This window comes from Triturus cristatus, chromosome 6, assembly GCF_964204655.1.
Source record: "Triturus cristatus chromosome 6, aTriCri1.1, whole genome shotgun sequence".
NCBI classification, from domain to species: Eukaryota; Metazoa; Chordata; class Amphibia; order Caudata; family Salamandridae; genus Triturus; species Triturus cristatus.
The window spans coordinates 79453150-79476981 of record NC_140589.1 but is presented as its reverse complement, the minus strand read 5'-3'; the positions used below and the strand labels follow the sequence as shown (position 1 = coordinate 79476981).

The 23832-nt window shown below is 49.1% G+C and overlaps 1 protein-coding gene across 3 annotated transcripts in view; it reads left to right on the top strand.

The window, feature by feature from the left end:
* Nucleotides 1–23832, top strand: part of LOC146813789 (cap-specific mRNA (nucleoside-2'-O-)-methyltransferase 1-like) — a 944292-nt gene that overhangs the window by 369650 nt on the left and 550810 nt on the right. For all 3 annotated transcript variants that reach the window (XM_085610252.1, XM_085610251.1, XM_085610253.1), the window contains one exon: nt 10778–10910. In XM_085610252.1, coding sequence (XP_085466378.1) covers nt 10778–10910 — 133 coding nt within the window. The remainder of the gene's footprint in view (nt 1–10777; nt 10911–23832) is intronic.

Here is a 23832-nt window from a genome sequence, read left to right as displayed (position 1 = left end):
ATAGTTCCTTCGAGCTCGCACCATCTCACCATATGGTATGGCATTAATGGTGTTCTGGGAATGAAAACTCTAGGCATGCAGCACACTGTTGCATGCCGTGGGTTTCTTAAAGATCTTACTTTCAATTTTTCCGAGTTTGATATACAGACTGAGGTCAAGGAAATCAATCCCCTTTTCACTATAAGCTATTGTAAGCTTAACATTAAATCTATTATTGTTAAGATAGGCATGGTATTCCTTAAGACTTTCAACACTTCCATTCTAAATCATCAGAATGTCATCAATATAACGACCATAGAAGATAATTTTGTCCAGCCACTTGTGGGCTCCTCTTCCAAAGGTTTGCTCCACCTCATACAAACCCATGAAGAGGTTTGCATAAGATGGAGCAAACCTCGAGCCCATCGCTGTTCCTTGTTTCTGAAGAAACCATGTCCCATCATGCAAGAAGACATTATTAGTGAGAATCAGTTCCGCCATTTCTATCAGCATTGGGGTGTGGTCTAAGTGGCTGGTACTCCTTCTGTACAGAAAAAATCTCAGGGCTTCCAACCCATTTCTCAATTGGATACATGTATATAGACTTTCAACGTCCATGGTAACAAGTAACAGATCACCACTGCCCCAGTTAAAGTCATCCAGTTTATCCAAGACATCACCACTATCTCTCAGATAAGATGGCACATTTTTCACATGAGGTTGGAGAAACCCGTCCACATATTCTGCTAGGCATTCTGTTGGACCACCATTCCCGGAGATTATTGGTCTTCCAGGGGGATTTATTAGTGTCTTGTGAATTTTAGGAAGTGAATAGATACATGGAAACCTTGAGTTGTTTACTTTTAGATACTGATACTCCTTATCTGATAGAAGGCATATTTCATGCCATTCCCTTAAATGTATATTTATGTTGTTTTCAATTTCAGGGATAGGATTACCCCTCAACTTCTCATAACATACTTCATTGTTTAATTGCCTTAGTAGTTCGCCCAAGTAGTCCTCTTTATTTAAAATAACAACATTTCCCCCTTTGTCTGCCTCACGTATAACAATGTTGTCATCATTACGGAGATCAGACAATGAGTCTCTCTCTTTTTTAGAGAGATTGGGGGGACATGTATACAATTTGTTGTTTAAATACTTGGCTTGGCAGTCCGGGCTGGACTGTTCCAATTGGGCAAAGGGTCAAGACTGATTTGCATATGGCTGGGTTCAAACTGGAATGGCATGGTGAGCAAAAAACAATGGATTTAGGCTCAGATCTCTGTACTGGGGTGAATGTATATCGTTCTGCATTCTGTCCATCAATTGTTCTTTTTGCATCGCCTTAAATAGCGGCACTATGAGCGGGGGGGAAATAGCTGGTAAGCTTCTAGCTGTGCAGCTGCATCAGAGGAAGGCTAGCAATGCCATTTTGGCTACCTGAGGGGAAATGGGATGACTCCTAACGCACCCAGTGGAGCTCACAGAGGCATTGACCCATTTCCTTTGTGCCGTTTATTGCTTGGAGGCTCCAGCTGACTGCGACAAGGTACAGCATTTTCTTTTAGAACTATCCATTTAGCCACCCTGTTTGGAGGCCGGTCTCTGACTCGTTGAGGGTGAGAAGGGCACATGTCTAATAACAAGGCTCCAGAGGATGATGGCTTCCTGTTAGAGTTCTATCAAATCAACATAGGTGTTGGAGTACCCCTGCTTTATAAACTCTTCAAGGAGTTGGAGGGTCCTGCTTCCCTGCACCTGAAGTACAATAAAGTGCTCATTAGTCCACTTGATGCCTAATAAAAACTCTACCTGTTGTGCGAACTACTGACCCATTTTGCTTCTTAATGCAGATATGAAGGTGCTGGCGACCCTCCATCAGGTCATGCCGAACCGGATTCACGATACCCAGGTGGGCTTCATGCCATGCTGTTCCTCTCGCAATTACATGCGCCTCCTGGCCAGCTTCCTCTGGCATGTACTTGGCGATAGGGACGATAATCTCCTCCTATCCCTGGACACCGAGAAGACTTTTGATAGGGTGGAGTGGGGGTGCTTATTCCGTACACTGGACAGGGCGGGTCTGGGCCCCAATATTTTGGCCAAGATAAGATGGCTGTACACTTCCCCTATGGTGCAGATTGACTGCGGATGCCATTTGTCTCATACCTTCCCCATTGTGCTTGGGACGAGACAGAGGTGCCCATTATCCCCTCTCTTTTTTCATTAGCATTGGAGCCCTTGGCCACTGCCATTTGCCAGTCCCCCCTTACGCAAGGCATAGAGATTCCGGCAGGCGAATGCAAGATCCTCCTTATGCATACAATACACTGTTATCTTTGAGTGATCCGGGGGCTTCTGTTGCACATCTTATCTCCTTGATTGATAGCTTCTTGGCTTTTTGGGGTACGAGATTAATTGGACCAAGAGGGAGATGCTTCCACTGACACACTGTCATCCCTCCCTTGCCACGTATGACTTCACATGAAAGACAAAGGGCTTGAAATACCTAGGCCTGTTAATAAATAAGGGTCTACAGCATAAGGGTCTACAGCATATGGTGCAGGGCAACATCCAACCTCTTCTAGCCAGAATGGATCAGGAATTCACCCAGTGGTCTGCCCTACAGGTATCCTTATGGGGAAGAGATGATCAGGATGGTCATGGCTCCCCAGTTCAATTATGTTTTTGCCATGTTGCCACAATCTGCTCCTCACATCAAGTCCCTCCCCACTGCCCCCCGATTCTGAGGGCTATATGGGCAACGTGTAAAGGGGCACATCAACTTCGGGGCATTCATCATAGGTCCTCAGGGGGGCACCATTGTGGTCCAATGAGGGCATGACTATTTCCCTGCGCCCATTTTCCTGGACCCTCTGAGGGGAAAGGGGCAATGGGACGGTTGGGAACCTTTTGGAGGGCGACTCCTTTTGTTCTTTTGAGACACTTAAATCGACGTTCCAGGTGCCCAATCACAACTATGGTGTTACTGGCAACTGATAAACTGGCTTCGGGGACTTTTGGTGCCGGAGCGTATCCACCGCTGTGTCTTCCCAACCCTGCACTACCTCAGGCTATGTGGGACTTTGAAAGTGATGGAGAGTAATAACTGCCTTGATTTGTAGCAAACAAATGTTGCAAGTGAACCAGACCTCTTTTAATAGGCCTCAAGGGGGATCTTCTCTTAAGAACATTTGGAAAAAATTGGGTCATAGAATGCATTTAAAGCACAATTTTCACATAAAGTTTCTATAAAAAACCACAGGCTCTGAAAGGGCTCTTATCAAATATTGAAGCCATTTCTTGGTGTGCTTAGCCAGCGAAAGCATACGCTCCTCAGGAGTTTACCCCATTTTTTTAACAAAATGTGGCCTTGGTTCCCCTGCATAGGTAGCTGTCTCTTTATATAGTGGACCAAAAAGAGTTACACTGTGTAAAGAATCCAGGCAACCCCCAAAGGAATTACAGAGGCACAAATGACACCCATATGCTCTATTTTGTGGTAGTGTGGACGAGCAGTTAGGCATATCAGAGGGTAGTGCTAAGCATTTATTGCACGCCCAAAAGTAGAAATGAGACACATACTCAATAAAGAAATCCAACTCCAAATTATAAAAATGACATACTTTTATATGAATTTAGATACCAAGAACATCAGAATCAGGTAAGTACTTTTGGTGTTATGAATTTGTACAGTTTTTAAAAGTTGACATGGTGCAATTTGTGGTTGCGGTAATGTTATCCTATGGGAGAAAAACATCTATTGCATTCAGGCACTTAGTAGCAGCTTACCTCAGGAGGCTCTGGAGAGTCCAGGTGCAGAAGTGTGTTACAGCGTCAGGCATCCTATTCATTTTAATAGGGAATGGTCCGGTCGGAAAGAGGCTGCAAGCTGGGACTGGGGGGGTCCAATGGTACTTTGAGGTGTCGAGTGACGGCGGTCGAAGGCTCACTTTTTGGCTTCAGTTTTGCAGAAGGGGGGCAAACAGTACAGCTGTGCCATGCTCGGTGTGGGTCTCACTGTCCCTGAAGTCCCTCAACGTCAGGTCTGGTTTCCTCAGCATTGGTGTCCGTTCTGGATACATTAAGCCTTGGCTGCTGCAAGGGTTCCAGTATCCCAGGTAGTGGTGTTGTGCGGTTCCAGTCAGTCCTGGCGTCTCCACACTTGAAGGGAGGACGGATCTGACCTGTGGGAGAACGGCTGCTTCTTCCTTGGAGGCTGCTGCGTCGGTAGTCCTGGAGAACGGTAGGTCGGTGTACCAGACGTTGCTTCTTTGGTTCCTTTGGCTGCAGGAGAGTAGCTCCTCTACTCCAAGGGAGTTTCTCTAACGGTTGGCGACGCACTGGCAGCCCAATGTGTTTCTTGTAGTCTGCAAAGCGGCAGGACAAGCCTGTTTCTTCCCTGATTGCAAGGCAGCAGGCAAGCTGACAGGGTTGGCTCCAAGTCAGTCGCTGCTCCTCCGTTTGTGTTAGGACTCTTCTTTGTCCACTCCTTCTCTTGATCCATCAAAATCTGAAGACCTAGTATTAGAGGGTCCTCTAAATACTCAATATACGGGTGTTAAGGGGAGTGAGGGGTAGTAGACAATGGGCAAATTACCACTGGGGTCACTTCACCCCCTAGTTGACCACTTTCTTTGGGGATTGGGCATCACCCTGTCCTGAAGTTCCTAATTCCACCACACACAAGATGATGGCATTTCTAAATTTGTGTTCTCCTCAGACTGGTCACCCTAGAGGTGTTTCCAGCCTGGCAGTGCAAGACGCCTCCTGCATAGCTAATTTTCCCACCTGTCCTGGTGCCAGATGGCTCAGGGCAGGAGGTGGCATCTCCCCTGTCTGGAGATGACTTGAGTCGCATATCAAAGGCGGCACAGGCCTTTGAGCATCCTGCCTTGATATGCTGATTTATCAGCCTTCCTGGAGGAAGAGGTGATAACACATCTGTCCAGAGCAGGCAGTGTTCTTGACCTCCTGAGAGCATAGGCTCTCATCCCTGGGGGTCAGAAACTTGTTTGTGGTGGCAGGCTGGACAGGACCGGTCAGCCAGCACATTAGAAGGCTAGTAGGGTTTAAGGGGTACCTCTAAGATACCCTCTGGGTGCATTTAATAATAAACTCTCACTGGAATTACTGTGGGTTTATTAATACGAGATGTTTGACACCAAACACCATAGGTTTCAGTGAAGCCATTATATAGCTGGGGAACTCATTTTGACCAGTGCCCACTACATACCTTAAGATTGCTGTCCCGCACACTTGCAATATCTAGCATTAGAACTAGTAATGACAGGGGCATAGCTGCTCATGCAGATATTTCCTCACATAAAATATAATACACCCTGCCTTAGGGCTCAAAGTCCTACTGTAGGGGTGACTTACATATATTGAATGCAGTGACTTTGGCATGGCACACAAGAGTGTCATGTCATATTTGCTACACATGGTTTGCATCATGTCACGCAGCCTACAATGGCAGTCTGTGTGGAATTTGGGTGGGGTCCCTTAGGGCGGCATAAGATATGCTGCAGCCCTTTGAGACCCTCTTTAGCAGCCATGACCTAGGTACGATTTACTAGGGGCTTACAGGGGTTCTAAAGTCATTTGCCAGTTGTAGCACAGATAGTCAACACCTTGTTTTGGGAAAGGAGCACTGGCACTGAGGTCTGGTTAGCAGGCCTCGGTGAACTGTTAGTTGAAAATCAGCATCTAGTAGCTAAAAAGGGGAAACAAGTGGGGGGATAACTGCAACAAAATGCCCAGTTTCCTACACCCTGTATGTCAAGAATTTACCTCCATTATTCAGCCAGCAATTTTCTATGGGTGCTCCTCATATGCCCTGAGTCTCCTGTATGCAAAAATTACATGCAATATGCCTGTGCCATAATTTTGTCATTAAAGCTACCTAATCACCATGCTTATGTCCCACTCGTACTTTCCCATTCACTCACTCATTCTCGCACTCTTCCATTCTCACTCACTCTCACTTATTCTAACTTAGGCTCACTCATTTTCCCTCATTTATTCTCCCACATTCATTCAAACTTGTTCACATTCACTTTTAGTCTCACTCACTCATGCTCACAATAATTTGCACTCCCTATTACTCTCACTCATTCTCCCTCACAATTACTCACTCATTGTTGCTCTCACTTTAACACTCCCTCACCGTCATTCTTATTCATTCTCATTCATCCACTTTCACTCACATACAGTCCCCTCTGTCTCTCTTTCTCACTCATTTTTATTAATACTCACTTATTGAAACTCGGTCTCACTAACTACTCGTCACTGATTCACCAACTCAAATACACACATGGTTGCAGAGATAATCACACTTTCACATACACATTGTCTCTGTCAAACTTTCACCAGCAAACATGCACACAACATACATTTAAAAGTATTTTGTCTACTTAACTTAGCTGCCACCAAACGCCTAGTTCCAGCTCATGGTCCCAATTTATTATTACAATAATAATAATGTAGTATACACTATTAGTGTAGTAAAAAAAAAAAGTGCTGTAAACAAAGAGAGCAGAGCTCCAACGACTAAAACAGCGAGCTGCTCCTATGTTCTTGGCACCGATTTTGCCATCTCAGAGGCAAGGGGTCGCAAAAGCAGTGCCAGGGGTTGCAAAGGGCAAGCTAGAAATGACGTCCATTATCTCTCCTACTCATTGGTCATGGAACCATACTCAAGGTCCCCCCACTCTGTCGATGAGGGACAGCTATTGACAGATAGGAGATGATGAAAAATGGAAATTGTTTGTGTGAAACGCCTCAACTAAGTAAAATGTATGTTTGAGGCATATGAGCTGTAGATCATATGCTTTAGCATAGATCGTCATCTGGTGTTGGGTCCGGCTGTTTGCACTTTGTTTTTGTTCGAAGAAGTCTTGTAGTCACGAGGTAGGTGATTCCTCCTTTCGGTGATAGCATGCATGGGCATCGACTCCATCCTTAGATTGTTCTTTCCGCCATCGGGTTCGGATGTGTATTGCTGCGCTCCGGTTCGGTACAGTTTTCGGACCCCTTTGACGTGCGATTCATCATTCGACGTGCATCGTCTCACTGCAGAAAGCTTTTCATCGGAAAACTCGAGGCAGGCTGTCTGGCCTACCCATGCCGACCGCGCTAGCAGTCGATGGAACGGACTCCATTTAAACGATGTCCTGGCTGTCGTGCTAAATTTCCACTCACCGACTTGCACAAAGTTTGCAACCTCTGCTTGTCTCAGGAGCACGACGAAAAGGACTGCGACGCGTGTCGATCCTTCCGATCGAAAAAGACACTTCGTGATCTTTGGGGCTCGGCGCCACGAAATGCAGCATCAGAGCGAATTGATTCCGGACATATTCTGAGAGGATTCTGGTACCCAACCTCCAGCTCCAGAGCCAGAGGAAGAAGAGCAGATCTCCGTGTCCGAAGCTGACTCCGACATGGAAGAAGAGGAAGATATCACTGCGGGACAGGGTACACTGAGTACAGATCCCCCTGTGCCCATTCCACAGAAAGCAAAGGCTCTGGTCCCTCCTTCGCCCTCGGGCTGAGGTCGGCACTGACAAAATGTTTCCGATGCCCCACCCTCCAGCCCGGCTACGAAACAGAAACAAAACCCTTCTGGCTCGGGCTCGAAACAGCACCGCTCCGATGCAGAAGGCTTTGAAACATAAGAGCAAGATACTTTCGGGACCGAAGATTCCACCTTCGATGCTGAAAGGCTCGGAGCTGAAACCTTCCAAGTCCAAAGACTCGGAGTCGAGACATCTTAAAGCCAAAGATTTGGAGCCGAAATCCTCCAAGGCCAAAGACTCTGAGCCGAAATTCTCCAAAACCAAAGAATCGGAGCTGAAATCCTTGAAGGCCAAGGACTCGGAGCCGAAACCCTCGAAATTATCGACGCCTATGGGCTTGGAGCCGAAACGTTCGGTGCCGAAATCTCCACGGAAAGACAAAGACACTCTCCCTAAAGAGCTCCCATCTGATAAGCCAGCTTTCGACCCAAAACAGAAAAAGCTGGTTATAAACCCTAAAACTGGGCATATTCAAGCAACCATTCCAAAGAACCGGAAAACTGACTTGCGATAGGACCATCATGCCCCTCCTAAAAATAATAATATGGGCACTAACCCGTCTCCTCCTTATATTCCACCTCTTTCTCCTCCTCCTAATCCTAACTTGCTCATTACACCTATAAATTCACCACTAAGGCATATTACACCTGACCCACAGGATGAAGTGGATGGGGATGAGGATCAGGACACTGATGCTTTGGTAGATTACCTCACTGATCCAAATACAGATAATGACCCTGATTTTTATCCCTCCAGACCTTCCCCACCTGATGACATTGGTTATCTAGAGCTCCTTAATAGGGCTGTGCATTACCATGGGGGTAGAACTTCACAAGGAGCCTTTAGAAAAGGATTTCCTATTTGTGACACTTTCTTCCTCACAAAGAACTACTCATACCTTGCCAATGCTGAAAGGCATGTTAAAACACACAGACAAGGTCTTTAAGGATCCTATAAGGGCAATAATTATCACATCTAGAGTGGATGAAAAATGCAAATCAGCTCCTACCGATCCTATTTATATTAAAGGACAGCTGCCCTTAGACTCTCTTGTAGTCTCCAACGCACCAACGAATGAAAGAAGGAAGCGTACTACACCCAGAACCAGAGTCTTTGAGCCTTTCAGCCTAACTCCTGAAGACTTAGAATGGCTGTTCTAAGAGAAGCAAGAAAGCCAACAACAAGAAAGTGCTACATAGCAAAATGGAAGAGGTACTCTCTTAGGTGTCTTAAAAATGACCATTAAAGAAAAACACAAAGGACGCAACCGTGTTAAAATACCTAACACACCTGATATACTGCAAGTTACTTAGCAGCAACAGTGGCTAACACAAGAGGTTACATAGAAAGAAGCTTCTTCAAAGCTCCAGTAATAAAGGTGTTTCTAGAAGGGGCAAAAAGAATTGCTCCACCGAGGAAACTACCTGCACCCACATGGAATCTAAAATCACACAATTAATGAATGCACCATTTGAACCAATTTCACAAGGCCTCATTAAAGATGTACAACCTAAAGACAGCATTTCTGGTGGCCATCACATCTCTGCAGAGGGTAAGTGAGATACAAGCACCTGCGCTTCAGGAACCATACTTTCAGGTACACAAGGACTGGATTGTCATGAGGACAGATCCACAATTCTTACCCAAAGTAGTGTCACACTTCCACATTAACCAAACAATACAAATTCCACGTTTTTTCCAAAAACCAAGAGCGCACACGGAAAGGCACTACACACAATGGACGCAAGACATTCCATAATGTACTACATTGAACAAACAGTCCAGTAGAAAGACAAAACAACTATTTGTCTCCTTTGCAGACAATAATATAGGGAAAGCAGTAATTAAGGGCACAAGATCTGATGGATCTCACATGCTATTCAGCTGTGTCACATAAGTGAAGGAGAAAGACTGACTTCCACACCAAGAGCACATCCAGCAAGGAAGAAATGACCAACCTTTGCCTTTCCAGCAAACACACCTTTACAGAGATATGCATGGCAGCAACGTAGTCATCAGTACACAGATTCACAAAACAGTACTGCATAGACATTCAAAAGAACAAGGAAGCTCGAGTAGGACAGTGGGTCTTAAATCTGTTTACAACTCGAAACTCATCTTCAACCCAACCACAAGAGTAAAAGTTTCTTGCCTGTAGGTGTAGTTTTGCAGCTCAAAGAGTTTTCAGGATTCGCAAACGACTCACCCGCTTCCACCAAAAAGATGGAAAGAGACAAAAATAAAGAATCTAAAGATGGCGACCAAAGGAGGAAGTTTCCGGAGGAGGGATACGTCACATGATGCACCAAATGGGGTGTCTGTCGACACCCAACAACCAAAAAATAGAAGTAGGACTACAGAATAGTGGAGATTTCCTGACCCAACCACTAGATGGTGGAATAATGCACAGCATGTGAATCCAGAAATTAGTTGAAGTTGCAAAACTACACCTACAGGTAAGCAACTATACTTTATGGATGGGTTTACAAAGACCCCATACCCTCTTCACAGCTCTGTTATCTCTGGAAAGACTTATGAGATACCAGTGTGGACTGGAGTGTCAGATTAAATGTGCTAAGATATGCCATTATATCTTCTAAGCTGTGCCTCTATCTAGGCTAGAACCCTTCACCAAATGTCTGAAGATGTAAATTGGCTTAAGTGAGCGAGTGTGCTCAAACTGGACATCCAACAGGAGAAGTGTTTAGGTTATCTCCTGTTAACTCAAATTTGACTCACTAACTCCCAATACTGAAATGTGGCATTAGTAGTTCAGTACCAAGTCTAGATCTTCACCTTCAGTGTTACAGGCTGGTACCGCCTGTGCCCTGTTCTTTTGCTTTTCTTATTCATAGTTCTGGAGCAGCTAACTATTTTTCTCTTACAAAATATTTAGATAGTGTTTCAAGGAGTCAGTCTTAAGTTGGAAAATGCGTTAACTGTAGTGGCCTCACTTTAAGGTCACAGGTTTAATTATGGGTTTGCTTTTAAGCCTTTTATGCTTCAGAGGTTATTAAAATGAGCACGGGAAAGTGTCTTTTTGGAGCGTAAAGAACTATTGCCATTGAACATGCACTTTGCCAATAGACTGTTAATGTGTTTTGTTTGGATCATCTTAATATCCCATGTCTTAGAATTTCCTATAGATATAAAATGTAGGGTTAAAAGGGCTTGATGCCATTTCGTACCCGCTAATATGCCTCCTTTTTTTATTTTAGGAGGGCACTTTATATGCAAAACCTTTGATTTGCTCACTCCTTTCAGCGTGGGGCTCGTCTATTTACTTTATTGCTGTTTTGAGCGAGTGTCTATTTTTAAACCCGTCACCAGCCGTCCAGCAAATTCGGAGAGGTAAGTGTTATGATTGTAAGACATACTTTGTTTTAAAAATTGATTTTGGTTCTGCAGCCCACCTGCTTTAAGTATCTGACATTCTGATAGTCATTGCTTCAGGAATTTTGATGTTTAAATACATTGAGTATGCTTGCTCTGTCAATTCTTACTAGTTTTTCCTGAACTGCAAAAAAAAGCTGGAAAGTCTACTTCTGAAGCTGTAGGAAACGTCATTGCTTCGTTTATTTTAATGCACGTTATTTTTGTATTTAACATTTTAACATTGCTACCTTACGCATACACAGTTTATGAAGGCTTGTAGTTGTCCTTTGTGTGCAGCTTTTGACATAATTAAATATTCTATTACTCTGAAAGGGCAATTACCACAATCTTTAAACTGTGTATGATGCTACATGTGTGCCTCTACTCCTTGTGCATACATGCTTTGGGGTTGTATGGTCATTTCAGAACCATGGCCCTGAAATCCCAAGTATCAAATTCTGTTTTATTTTAAAAACATTAGCTAGCTGTCGGATCATCTGTATTGGCTGTTGTGATGTATCTGGTTGCAGTGTGGTGGGTTATTCATTTATGCTTGTGTCGTCCTGGATTTCTTAGTTCTCACATCTTTGTGTATGATATGTAGGGTGGTAGATTTAAACCTGTCAATAATTGGGAACCAGTGCAGTTGTTTATGGGATGTTTTGGCGTTTCCTTCTTCTAATTGATTGCCAGTCTGGACGCCTCATTTTGTATTTACTGATGTCGATGAACTTTTCTTTTTTTTTTTTTTTTTTTTTTTTTTGAAACCGTTTATTGCATTCGTAAAAAAGGTTACAGTTATGGGCCTACAACCGCACGGCCGGCCGCTAGAGCATAACAAACATAGTACAAACAGAAGTAAAGGTCTCTCAGCGGTGCACAGTAGGAACACAGGAGTAATCAATGGTGCAGGCCTCACGGCGTCATTCCACAGAGTACGGTTTCATTTTAAAAACTAAACAACATTGAAAAACCACAACCGCAAGGCAACCTGTGATTCAAGGTGACAACACTTGCTCCATAGTGGGGGATCCAGACTGGCAGGAAAAATTCTGAGGAGGGGGGGATGGGAGGAGATCAAGGACTGGGGGGCCGCGTGCCCGCGGCCGAGCAAGAGGGTCCAGTTAGGGAGACGGAGCAGGCGAAGCAGCCGGCAGCTGTGGAGGCTCACAAATGCCCCCACGGTAGGCGTTCCAGGGGCCCCAGATTTTCACCCACGCCCCAGGCTTACCCCTCGCCACATACACCACCTTTTCACGGAACATACACCAATCCATGTGCTCTTTCCAGGCCGACACCGCAGGGGGCCTCTGGGATCCCCACAATTGAGCAATATCACGTTTCGCTATCATGTATCCCAGAGTCACCCACCGCGTCTGCGGAACCGAGTAGTCATTCGGTTCCCATACATTCAACAAGCACCTCCTCGCTTCAGGCAGCAGCACTACACGCGTGACCACACGCAGGACCTCATGCACACCACGCCAGAATCGCTCCACCTTCGGGCACTCCCACAGTATATGCATAAAAGTCGCCAACGCACCACAGCCACGCTTACACAGTCCGTCACCGGCAAAACCCATACGTAGAAGCCTTGGCCCCGTCACGTAGACCCGGTGAAGGATCTTGAGCTGGACGAAACGAAGGCGAGCCGGGATGGCCACCTCTTTCGGAGAGGCCACCGCGGAAATCCAATCCTCGTCGTCCAGCTCCAGCCCGTCGGCCACCCAAGCCTCGCGTAGACTAGTTAACAGGCACGATCTATCGTTAATCAGCTTCTTATATATGAGGGATATCGTGCTGTCCGGGACATGGCCATCTAGCACTCTGTCCTCCAGGGGGGAAGACTCCGGAATGGATGCAACATCCGGGAAGACGGAGCCCAGCGCATGGCGGACCTGTAGGTACCGAAAGTACTCACTGCCCTGCAGCTGGAACTCCGCCTGCAGCGTCTCAAAAGTTTTGAATCCCCCCCTCGTCCAGAGATCCCCCACTGTGCTGATTCCGATCGTGTCCCACTTCTCGAAGCCCTTCGATGTCCACAGGGAGCCCAACCTCTCCGATGCGTACAGCGGAGACGCCCGGGTCAAACGGTCCTTCCACCCCATAGCTGCATTAGCCGCGTGCCAAACCCGCACCATGACACGCGTCGGTCCCGTCAGACGGGAGTCGGGCGCGCCAGAGTACAGCGCTCGATTGTAATCGCCACCGGGCAGGAGCATCTTGTCCATCTCAAATGCCGGGTTCAGGGCGGGCCCGTAAAGGCCATGATTAATTGCAGCTAGTTGGGAGGCCCAGTAATACCGTTTAATATCCGGAAGGGCGACCCCTCCGTCGTACCACGGGAGCGTCAGTTTAGCCAGAGCAATACGCGGCCGCCCGTCCCAGAACAGGCGCCGCTGAAGGCCCTCTACCTCGCGGAAGTAGCGTGCCGGGACCATGTCCATGGTGTTCTGGAGGGCGTAGAGGAAGCGCGGCAAGGACATCATTTTAAACAAGGCCGCTCGGCCGAGCGGTGAGAGCGGGAGACGCCGCCAGCGCACCACATCCTCCTTCAAACGCTGGAGAGGGGGCAGCAGATTCCGCTCGTAGCGGGCCTCCGGGTCAAGAGTGATATATATACCCAAGTACCGGAAACCCTGGGAGGCAATCTGGATCGGGCAGTCCCGCGGCAGGACCGGAGCTTCCCCGGAAAGCACGTAGACACAGGATTTCGCCCAGTTAATGACTAGGCCTGAGTTGCGCCCGAAGGAGCGCAAAACATCAACTAGGACGATCAGGGACTTGCGCGGGGAGGCAAGATACAAAAGGATATCGTCCGCGTAGAGGGACACACGGTCCTCGTGCTCGGGGGTCCAGCGGAGACCACGGATGGAAGGGTGCCACCGCAGCCACTCCGCCAGGGGCTCCAGGGCCAGGGCAAACAGAAGAGGCGACAGGGGACAACCCTGCCGCGTGCCCCGCCCCAGCGCGAACGGGGCCGACACACGCCCGTTCACCACCACCTGCGCCATCGGGCCCGAGTACAGTAATTTGACCCAGCTGATGAAACCCGGGCCAAACCCAAACTTCGCCAGCATCGCCCAGAGATATGGCCATTCGAGCGTATCAAACGCCATGGTGGCGTCCAAGGACGCCAAGATGGCTGGCTCCCGCACAAATGGGACACGCGCAAGCACCCCGTGCAAGCGCCGTAGATTGAGCGCCGTGTTGCGGTGTGGGATAAAGCCCGATTGGTCTTGGTGGACCAAATCGCCCACCACGCCAACCAACCGGTTGGCCAACACCTTGGCGAGGATTTTGGGCTCCGCGTTCAAAAGCGAAATCGGCCTATAGGATGTGACCCGTTCACGGGGCTTCCCCTCCTTGTGGATCACCACAATTGTGGCCAGACGCTGGTCCGGTGGGAGGGAGCCCCGCGAGTGGGCCGCGAGGAACATCGCACGCAGGTGGGGTGCCAGCACATCCGGGCGTAGCTTATATAGCTCAATGGGAATGCCATTGGGGCCCATGGCCTTGCCGGATGCAACCGAGCGAATAGCCGAGGCAATTTCGTCCGAGGTGGGAGGGACGTCCAGCGAGTCCCTGTCTTCCGCCGTAAGGGAGGGCAGTGCAATGTCCCGAAGCAGGGCATGGGAATCCGCCTCCGAACAGGGAGAAACAGGGGAGTAGACTCCGCGGAAATAATCCGCGAAGCAGGAGACAATGGCTTCCGGCTCCGTGGCACACACACCATCCACACTCTCAATCAAAGGCACCACGCGGCTCGCTCTCTCTCTCTTATCCAACCACGCAATCAATTTGCCGGCCTTGTCACCCACATCATACAGGCGCCCCTGCTGCTCTCTACCAAGGCCCCTGGCCGCCTCCGTGACGAGGGCCCGGTAGGCCGCCTGCTTTAATTGCAGAACATGTAACTTGGCATCTGTTACCCCGCTCCCCAGGTCGCCCTCCAATTCCGCAATCTCGGCCTCCACCCGGGTCACCTCCTCCCGCTCGCGCCGCCGGGCATTAGCAATAAGGGAGAGGGCCTCCCCTCTAAGGACCACTTTGAAAGCCTCCCACAGGGAGATGGCAGATGGAACCGACCCCACATTCTCCTCAAAATAGCGCTGCAAGGATTTGATCAAGTCGGCACGAATGGTGGGGTCGCGCAGATACCAGGCGTTAATCGGGGCCACCCTGCCATCCCCCCTCGGGAAGACATCGAAATGCAACAACAATGGGGAGTGGTCTGAAATACCCCGTGCCAGATGGCGCACCTCCCCCACCCTCCCCGCATGGGCCGCCGGGACAAGGATGTAATCAAGCCGTGAAAGACTACCATGGGCCCCCGAGTGGAAGGTGTATTGTTGCAATACGGGATGCTTTAGGCGCCAACAGTCCACCAGGCCCAGTGTGTCTAAAAGGCCAGGTAGCCACGCCTGTGCCCGGGGGAGGTCCCTAGGGGGATGGCGATCCATAGACCCAGAGGCTACCGCGTTAAAGTCCCCTCCAACCACCAACAGGCCACTCGGAAGTTCCAGAAGGAGGCGCCCCAGGTCCGCAAATGTAGTGGCCTGCAGCCCAGGCGGGACGTACACTGACACAAAACAGAACACCCTACCCTCCATACGTCCCACCAGAGCGGTGTAACGCCCCCTTTCATCATGGCGCACCTCATCAATCGCCAACGGGAGCGAGTTCTTAACCATAATACCCACCCCCCGCGAGCCCGAGGTGAAGCCAGAGTGGGCCGCCAAACGATATCCCCTCCGATTCATTGCCTGAAAGGTGTTACCTATAAGGTGCGTCTCCTGCAGAAAGACAACATCTGGGGAAATACGTTTTAAGTACTGCAGGACCACACCACGCTTAATCCTGTCCCCCAGGCCGTTAACATTCCAGGACAACACAGTCAAGTCCCTACCCCCCATCATACGTCGAAACAATCGGTCGTCCCCCACCGAGCAGTCTAAAGACAACAAAACAATTGCAGGTCTGCCTTGCGGTACAAACAAACAACAACACACCCCCCCCACCCCCCGGTCCCAACAAAACTCCCCCCTCCCTGCACCCCTGCATGAGCCCAGACAGCCCCCCCAAAGTGCAGTGTGCCTGTCGCCCCATAGTTAAATACTAACTAGTCCCCCAGAGGAGGAGGGAAGCCCCCAGCAGACCCCACACGACCTCCATGGGAGGGGAACATACCGAAGCAGTATATGGTGAAGGAACAATGTCCCAAGCAAGGCAATACAGTCACCCCTCAATTCTGATCCAACGGGCCCTCCTCGCCAGCCGCGCTCCCTCCGCCCCCCGGGCCCCGATCTCCGGGCAAGGTGTCCAGCCAGTCCCCAGCCGCCTCGGGCCGGTCGAAGAAGTGCGTGCGACCATCCACCTCCACCCGCAGCTTAGCCGGGAAGAGCATTGAATACTTAAGATTTAGGTCCCTTGAACGACGTTTGATGCCAATAAAGCTCTGCCGCTGCTTCTGGACCGCCGGGGTAAAGTCTGGGTAGAAGTTGACGTCCATGTTGTCCAACCTGACCGGTCCCTGTTGCCTGGAGGTCTGGAGGATGGCATCTCGGTCCCGAAAATTAAAAATTCGGGCAATAAGGGGCCGCGGCGGGGCACCGGTCTTAGGGCGGCCCCCGGGGACCCGGTGGGCACGTTCCACCGCAAAAAGCTTACTCAGCCCCCGGGGCTTGAGATGGGTCAGGATCAAGTCTTCCACGAAGAGATCCGCCGCCTCCGCCTCACGTCCCTCCGGCACACCAATAATGCGAACATTATTCCTCCGGGCCCGACCCTCGGAATCCTCCAGTCGCCGGTCCATCAGGGCGCTCGCCTGGCCAAGCCGGCGCACCTCCTTCTGGAGGGCCACCACGTCGGTCGTGAGGGCCGTTGTGGTGTGGGTCAGGGAGTCGACTCGGTCGTTCGTTTTAGACAAGTCCGCCCTCACAAGGCCCACATCCACCAGGACCGAGTCAATTTTTTGCGCCAAGGTATCAAAGCGCTGGTCCACTGAGGCCTTCAGTTCAGCGATGGCGCCCATGACAACCCGTAGGGTTAGATCCACCGGATGGGCAGATGCCTCCGCCGGGCCCACCGGGGATGACCGCGATGTCTCCGGAGAACCCTTTTGGAGCGTGTATCGGTCCATACTATTGGCCTGGTGCGCCGTGCCACGGCGGGTCGTCTTCACCTTCGCCCGGTCGCCATCTTGTTTGGTGGCCATGCTGGCCCTTCCACCGTCGTGCCAAGATCTCCAAACGGGCCGCCACACCAAATCACGGGTGTCAAGGGGGGGGGCCGGGGGCGACCACCGAGCCGCGGGTCAACCCACCGCCGGCGGGTCAGCTGGGCACATGGACAAGGCCACACCACCGCACCCCGCTCCGCCGCCCGATCTCGCCAGAGAGCAAGGAGGGCGCAAAAGCGAAAGTGAAAGCGCGGGGTACGCGAGTCGCCCAGCCCCGCTCGCCGCTGTTATTCACCTTGTCCCCGGATCGCCCCACTACTCCAATCCGGGGGGCCGGCGAGGAGAAGGCCGCAACCTTCAGTCGATGCTCCCACCGGTATTTGGGGTCCGATTCGAGCCCAAAAAACGGGTAGCGCCTCAGCTCGGGTTCCCCGACACAGTCCCCTTAACAAGGACAGGATATTTCCAGGATTTATTCAGGAGGTCGCGGAGGTCCTCGGGAGCCTCGCACCTACGCGGCCATCTTGGTTGCGCGCTAGGCTCCTCCGTCGATGAACTTTTCAATCTGATCTTCTTAGACCACAACAGGGCAGCCCTTCCGTATTTGACCAGTGATCTTATCAGCTCCTCTCAGTGCAATTATAATTTGAAATTGACTCCATTTGCAATATTTATCTTTGGATGATATTTGCAGTCACAAAATTTAAGTTGGATTTTTCATAGATTCACACGATTGAAGTTATTTTCCCGTTAAGAGGCTGGAAAGCTGTTGTGCAAGGAAACAACATACCAGTACTATCACTATCTTGGTTATTGCAGTATAATCTTCCTTAGTCCATTTTGTAATAAACAAGGTAGATGTACCCTATGAGCCCCTCTTGTTGGTGCCCACTTGTCTCTTGTTTGTTACCTAGATTGTGGAGATGTGACTAAACTTCAGTTGCTCAATAATTCCTTTTTCAGAAATTGACAGTTTTAGATTTGCAGATTAACCGCTTATTAAATTAATCTATTGCTTGTCCCTGCAGCATGTTCAAGTGAAATGTTATGTTCGAGGCATATGAGCTGCAGATTGTACACTATGCATAGATCGCCATCTGATGTTGGCCTCGGATGCTTGCACCTTGTTGTTGTTTTGGAAGAAGTATTTTGGAGTCACAAGATAGGTGAGTCCTCCCTTTGGACGATAGTGCGCATGGGCATCAACTCCATCCTCAGATTGTTTTTTTCCGCCATCGGGTTCGGATGTAACTTCTGCGCTCTGGTTCGGCACCAAATTCTCCAAACCTTTTCGACGCGCAAACTATCTAAAACTCGACTGTATTGTTTTCGATCGCGTGATCTAAGACGCGCACCTCATCTACTCGATTCCGGTCGTCGACGCGGGCTGCTGGGCCTATCGACGCCGTTCGAGCCTACAGCTCATGGAGAGGACTCCATTTAAAAAATGTCCCCAGTGTGTAGCTAAATTCCCACACAGTGACCACCACAAGGTCTGTAAACTGTGTCTCTCGCCCGAGCATGACGAGAACAATTGCCAGGCCTGTGCATCTTTTCGATCCACAAAGACCATCCGTGATCACCAGGCCTGACGACACATCATGGCGCCGCAAGCCGCTCCGGTATAGGTGGACATCTTTGATGAAGGCCCCGATGTCCCGGAGGTGGATTCTGAGGACCTGGAAATCGTGTCCGAAGACGACTCAGAAAAAGGACACTGAGACTGCTAAATCCATGGGGGCATTACAGTCTCCATCCACACGTGCTTCCTTTCTATAGAGGAGCATCCAAAAACATCGGAACAGACACTGCCTCTTCTTCCTACAAGAACACCACACAAACATCCCCCAACAGGGGATATTTTAGAGGTGGATACAGGGGAAATAGCAACAAAGGGAGAGGCCGAGGTAACAACAACACTCGCACCTCCCTCACTAATAAGCAGTGACTTCCCTCCACTCCCTCCAGACCATTCCACCCCGGTCAGAAGGAGACTATCACAATTCCTTCCTGTCTGGACTTCCATCACCACAGACAAGTGGGTAAGACAAATTATCCAGTATGGTTACTGCCTGGAACTTACAGTAACCCCACCCACCATACGACCCAAACAGCGTCCAATGTCCACGGAGCATCTCACGCTTCTAAAACAGGAGGTTCTCTTAATGCTTCAAAAGCAAGCAATAGAACAAGTTCCCTTACAGCATCAAGGAACAGGGGTTTACTCGCTGTACTTCCTAATCCCCAAAAAGGACGGCACCCTAAGGCCAATACTCGACCTCGGACCTCTCAATCTCTACATACAGTCGGATAATTTTCACATGATCACTTTTCAACAGAGTTCTCCCACTACTTCAACAAAGCGACTTCCTTGCCACACTAGATCTCAAGGACGCCTACTTCCACATTCCCATACACCCTGCTCACAGGAAATATCTAAGATTCATAGTGGACGGACAACACTATCAGTTCAAAGTCCTTCCATTTGGGGTGACCACCGCACCCACGGTGTTCACAAAGTGCCTGGCAGTAGTAGCAGCACACTTAAGAAGACAACAAATCCATGTCTTTCCATACCTCGACGACTGGCTGATAAAAGCCAAGTCATTCAAGCAGTGTGTTCATCATACTCATCAAACCATCCAGCTACTACACAACTTGGGATTCACAGTAAACTACACCAAGTCACATCTGCAGCCCTCCCACATACATCAGTATCTAGGGGCCACATTAGACACCTCCAGAGCTCTGGCATATCCCAATCCAGCCAGGATAGCCAGTATACAAACCCTAATCACCAAATTTCAGCCACAGCATTCCTCCCCAGCAAGGGTATTCATGCATACCTTACTCAAGACTTCAGGTGCGCCCCTTAAAGGAATGCCTAGCACATCAGTGGAACCAGGCTCAAGGACAATTTACAGATCTGGTGTTGGTGGACAGCCGCACACATCGCTCTCTGCAGTGGTGGAACACACAAAACCTTTCCAAAGGGTGGCCGTTCCTAGAGCCAGTTCCACAGATAGTGCTAACAGCAGATGCATCATTCACCGGCTGGCGAGCCCATCTCCTAAACCACACAATTCAAGCCAAGTGGACCACTCAACAAAAGGTGCTCCACATCAGTCACCTGGAATTACTGGCAATATTTCTAGCATTAAAATCATTCCAAGTACAGTTACACCACAAGACTGTCCTAGTCCGGACGGACAATATGACAGCCATGTATTACATACAAAAACAAGGAGGCACACATTCTTTGCAGCCCTCTCAACTGACGCAAAGCATATGGAGGTGGGCCATTCCACAAAACATATACCTTCTAGCAGAACACCTTCCAGGAGTTCACAATGAGATTGCGGATCTGCTAAGTCGACAGACACAGCAGATACACGAATGGGAACTTCATCCCCAAGTTCTTCAACCATTTTTCCAAATGTGGGGTCAACCAGACATAGATCTGTTCGCCACACACGCAAACTGCCCAACCTTTTGCTGCCAGGTTTCCACACCCGTTGTCCAAGGGCAATGCGATATGGATGAATTGGTCAGGCAGATTTGCGTACGCTTTTCCGCCACTCCCACTAATTCCCCTAATAGTACACAAGCTCAGACAACAGTCTCTCAAGATGATCCTAGTAGCTCCCACATGGGCACTCTTCCTACTGCCCGTCTTCGTATCAACGGCCAAATCTCTGAGCCCATCCCCATAGGGCGCGGTACTCTGCAGGGTTTTTCGCTATCCCCCATGCTATTCGCCGTTGCAATGGAAGCCCTCGCAGCTTGTCTTCGACAACATCATACCCAGAGTGGCATTGGTTTTGTGGCTCACGTTCTATTTGTTTCTATGTACAGATGCCACAACACCCTTTGTTCCTGACTATCCCTTTGTGTGGGCATCGGAGCCCACTAGATATTTGGGTATTAGGTTGAGCAGGGATGTGGATGAACTTTGGAAAGTTAACTTTGGTCGTGCAGTGGCTGGTTTGAGTCCAAGATTCCCCTTTGGAACCGGCTGCCTCTCTCTCTAGCCGGGCACATAGGCATCGCCAAAATGGTGGTAGTTCCGAAGTTTTTATATCTCTTTGTAAATATCCCCATCCCTCTCACTGCTCACTTCTGTCGCAAGGTTCTCTCTCTGCTCATCACCCTAATTTGGGCCGGTTGGCAACCCAGGACCGCATATAGCATCCTTACTCTCCCGACGTCGCGTGGCGGGCTCGCGCCCCGGATTTCAAGCTCTATGCCCTCAGGCCGTTCCAGCCTCACGTCGCGGTGGAGGCCGACCTCGCCGCTCCGTGGCTGCTCACGACTGCCTTATTCGCCCCGGCCAAACTCCTGCGCTCTGAAATTGACACGGTTGAGACCTTGCGTTGGGCTTGGGACAGCCTACGCAAATTTTCAGGCTCCAATATGCTTTCCGCGAACACGATGCCAATTGCTCACCACCCTGCCTTTTCCCCTCTTCAGTCTTCTGGGATGGTTAAACACGCCACTCGCCTGTGGCTCTCCAGAGTATCAGACCTTTACCCTGGGAACACATTCTTCTCGCTTGCTGCCGACGCTGGCCCCGTGGACTCCTGGCTTTACTACCAACTCAGGGCTGCCTGTAGGAAGCTCCAACCCCTCGTTCTCCCAATCTCCACCCTCGATGTCCAGTCTCGATCGTCTCTATGCATCTCCCTCTCCTAAGAAATTGGCAACTAAAATCTATGCTTACACGCTGGCAGCGTCTGCTTGTATTGCTATAATCTGATCAAACATCTCTCCCAAAATTATCGTCTGCGCCTTAATCACTTCAAGTTCATACATAGGCTGTATCGGACTCCAGCCCAATTGCACAGGTTAGGACTTATCGCAAGTGACAGATGCCTGCGCTGCTCTGCACCCGCGGCTGACTTGTCCCACCTCGCCAGGCTGTGCTCCCGGGTCTCCGCATATTGGCGCGAGGTCTGCGCTATTATCTCTGAAATCACTTCGTCACTATTCCAACCTGACCCTCTGCTCTGCCTCTTAGGCTTTGTTAAATTTTGCCCGGACGCCTCCCGCCGCTTGACTGCCATGCTGCTGGTCCTCACACGGTGCAGGGTCTCCATGTGTTGGGGTCGTAGGCCTGCGCTTAAGTTTGCCCTCTGGCTCGAGGACGCTTCCCGCTGCCAGACCCTCCTGTCTGAGTTCTGAGACCTTCTACCAGCCCTATCTCGCCCTCTTGACATATGGGGTCCACTTGTGACCTACCTTTCAAGCCATGATTCTCAGCGCCCTGCGACCTCTCCCGCTCTCCCAGCCAGCGCCCCGCCCGTGGCGGCCACCGGTGAAGGTCAATGAGCAACTTCCCTTCTACTCTCGCTCCCCTCTGCTCCTGCTGCCTCTCTTCTCTACTTCTGGTGCCTCTTTCTGTTGTACTTTTCACCCTCTCAGCGGTTATATGACATTTCTGCATGACATTGTCCCCAAGTGTCACAAGCTCGAGGTAGTCTCTGCTGTGCTGTATTGTATCACTGTGCTTAATCCCTTGCAACTGTGGAATCTTGTAACTGTGCTGTGCATTTTTTTTTTTCAATAAAGGTTTTTGAAAAATCAAAAAAAAAATGTTAAGTGTAACCAATATCAAAGTATGGGGTGAAAAAAAATTTTATTTGGTAATTTTGTTATGGATTACTGAGGAACTTCCAGTCAATGGAAAATGTCCATCCATCCTGGGTTCTGAAAAATCTCCTGATTTAAAAAAAAAAAAAAAAAGAAAGGTGCCATATACATGGTGGTGGGCATATCACATACAAGAATGGGCCAAATTCTGAGGAAAACTCTTAATGCTTTCACTTTAAGGCCTTTTCTGGCCCTGGTCTGCCCACGCAAGTGGTGTACTTTTTTTCGTCGCATAACAGAGGGAATGCTGGCTGTTACAACTTTTGTTAATCCTTGTAGTGTCTGGAATCTTCCTTCAAAGAAATGTGAGAAAATCCTATGGTTTGTGCCTAGGTTTGACATCTACAACACATTCTGGATAAGAAACTAGCAGGAACCACAGAACCGGCAGGACCATCAACTTCTCTAGTTTCCAAAAATGTCTTGTGTTGGTTTTGGTAGGGTGCCATGGTTGATTTTTTTTTTTTTTTTTTAATAACAAAACCAAGTACTGCAGACAACAGCTATGATGAAGTCCATCTTTCCCAAACATCAATTTTTAATTTCACATGGTCACATTTTTGGACCTTTCCTCTCCCTTACAATAGGCTAGCAGTTTTATATCCGGAATTGTGTGGCATACAGGATGGTAGGACATTTGCTTATACCTGTTGAATATTACTAAATTGTTGGCTTATTTTGCACATGAGTTTCCGCAAGAAACACATTTCGATAAAATGGCCTTAATCTTCTGCCATTATGGCTGTAGGAAACTGGGTTTTTGTTGCAATTGTCCCCCCATTTTTTGCTTCCTTTTTAGCTGTTAGAGGCTGATTATCGACTCTGACAGTGCACTGAGGCCTGCTAACCATTCCTCAACGCCAGTATCCCTTCCTTAAAACAAAGCGATATCTGATTATTACAATTAGCCAATGACTTCAGTACCCCTGCAAGTCCCTAGTAAAATAACCCAGGTACCTAGGGAAGCATTACTAAAGAGGGTCCCTAAGGGCTGCTGCATGCCTTTTGCCACCCTAAGGGTCCCACACACAGATTCCACACAGACTGCCATTGAAGACTGCGTAACAT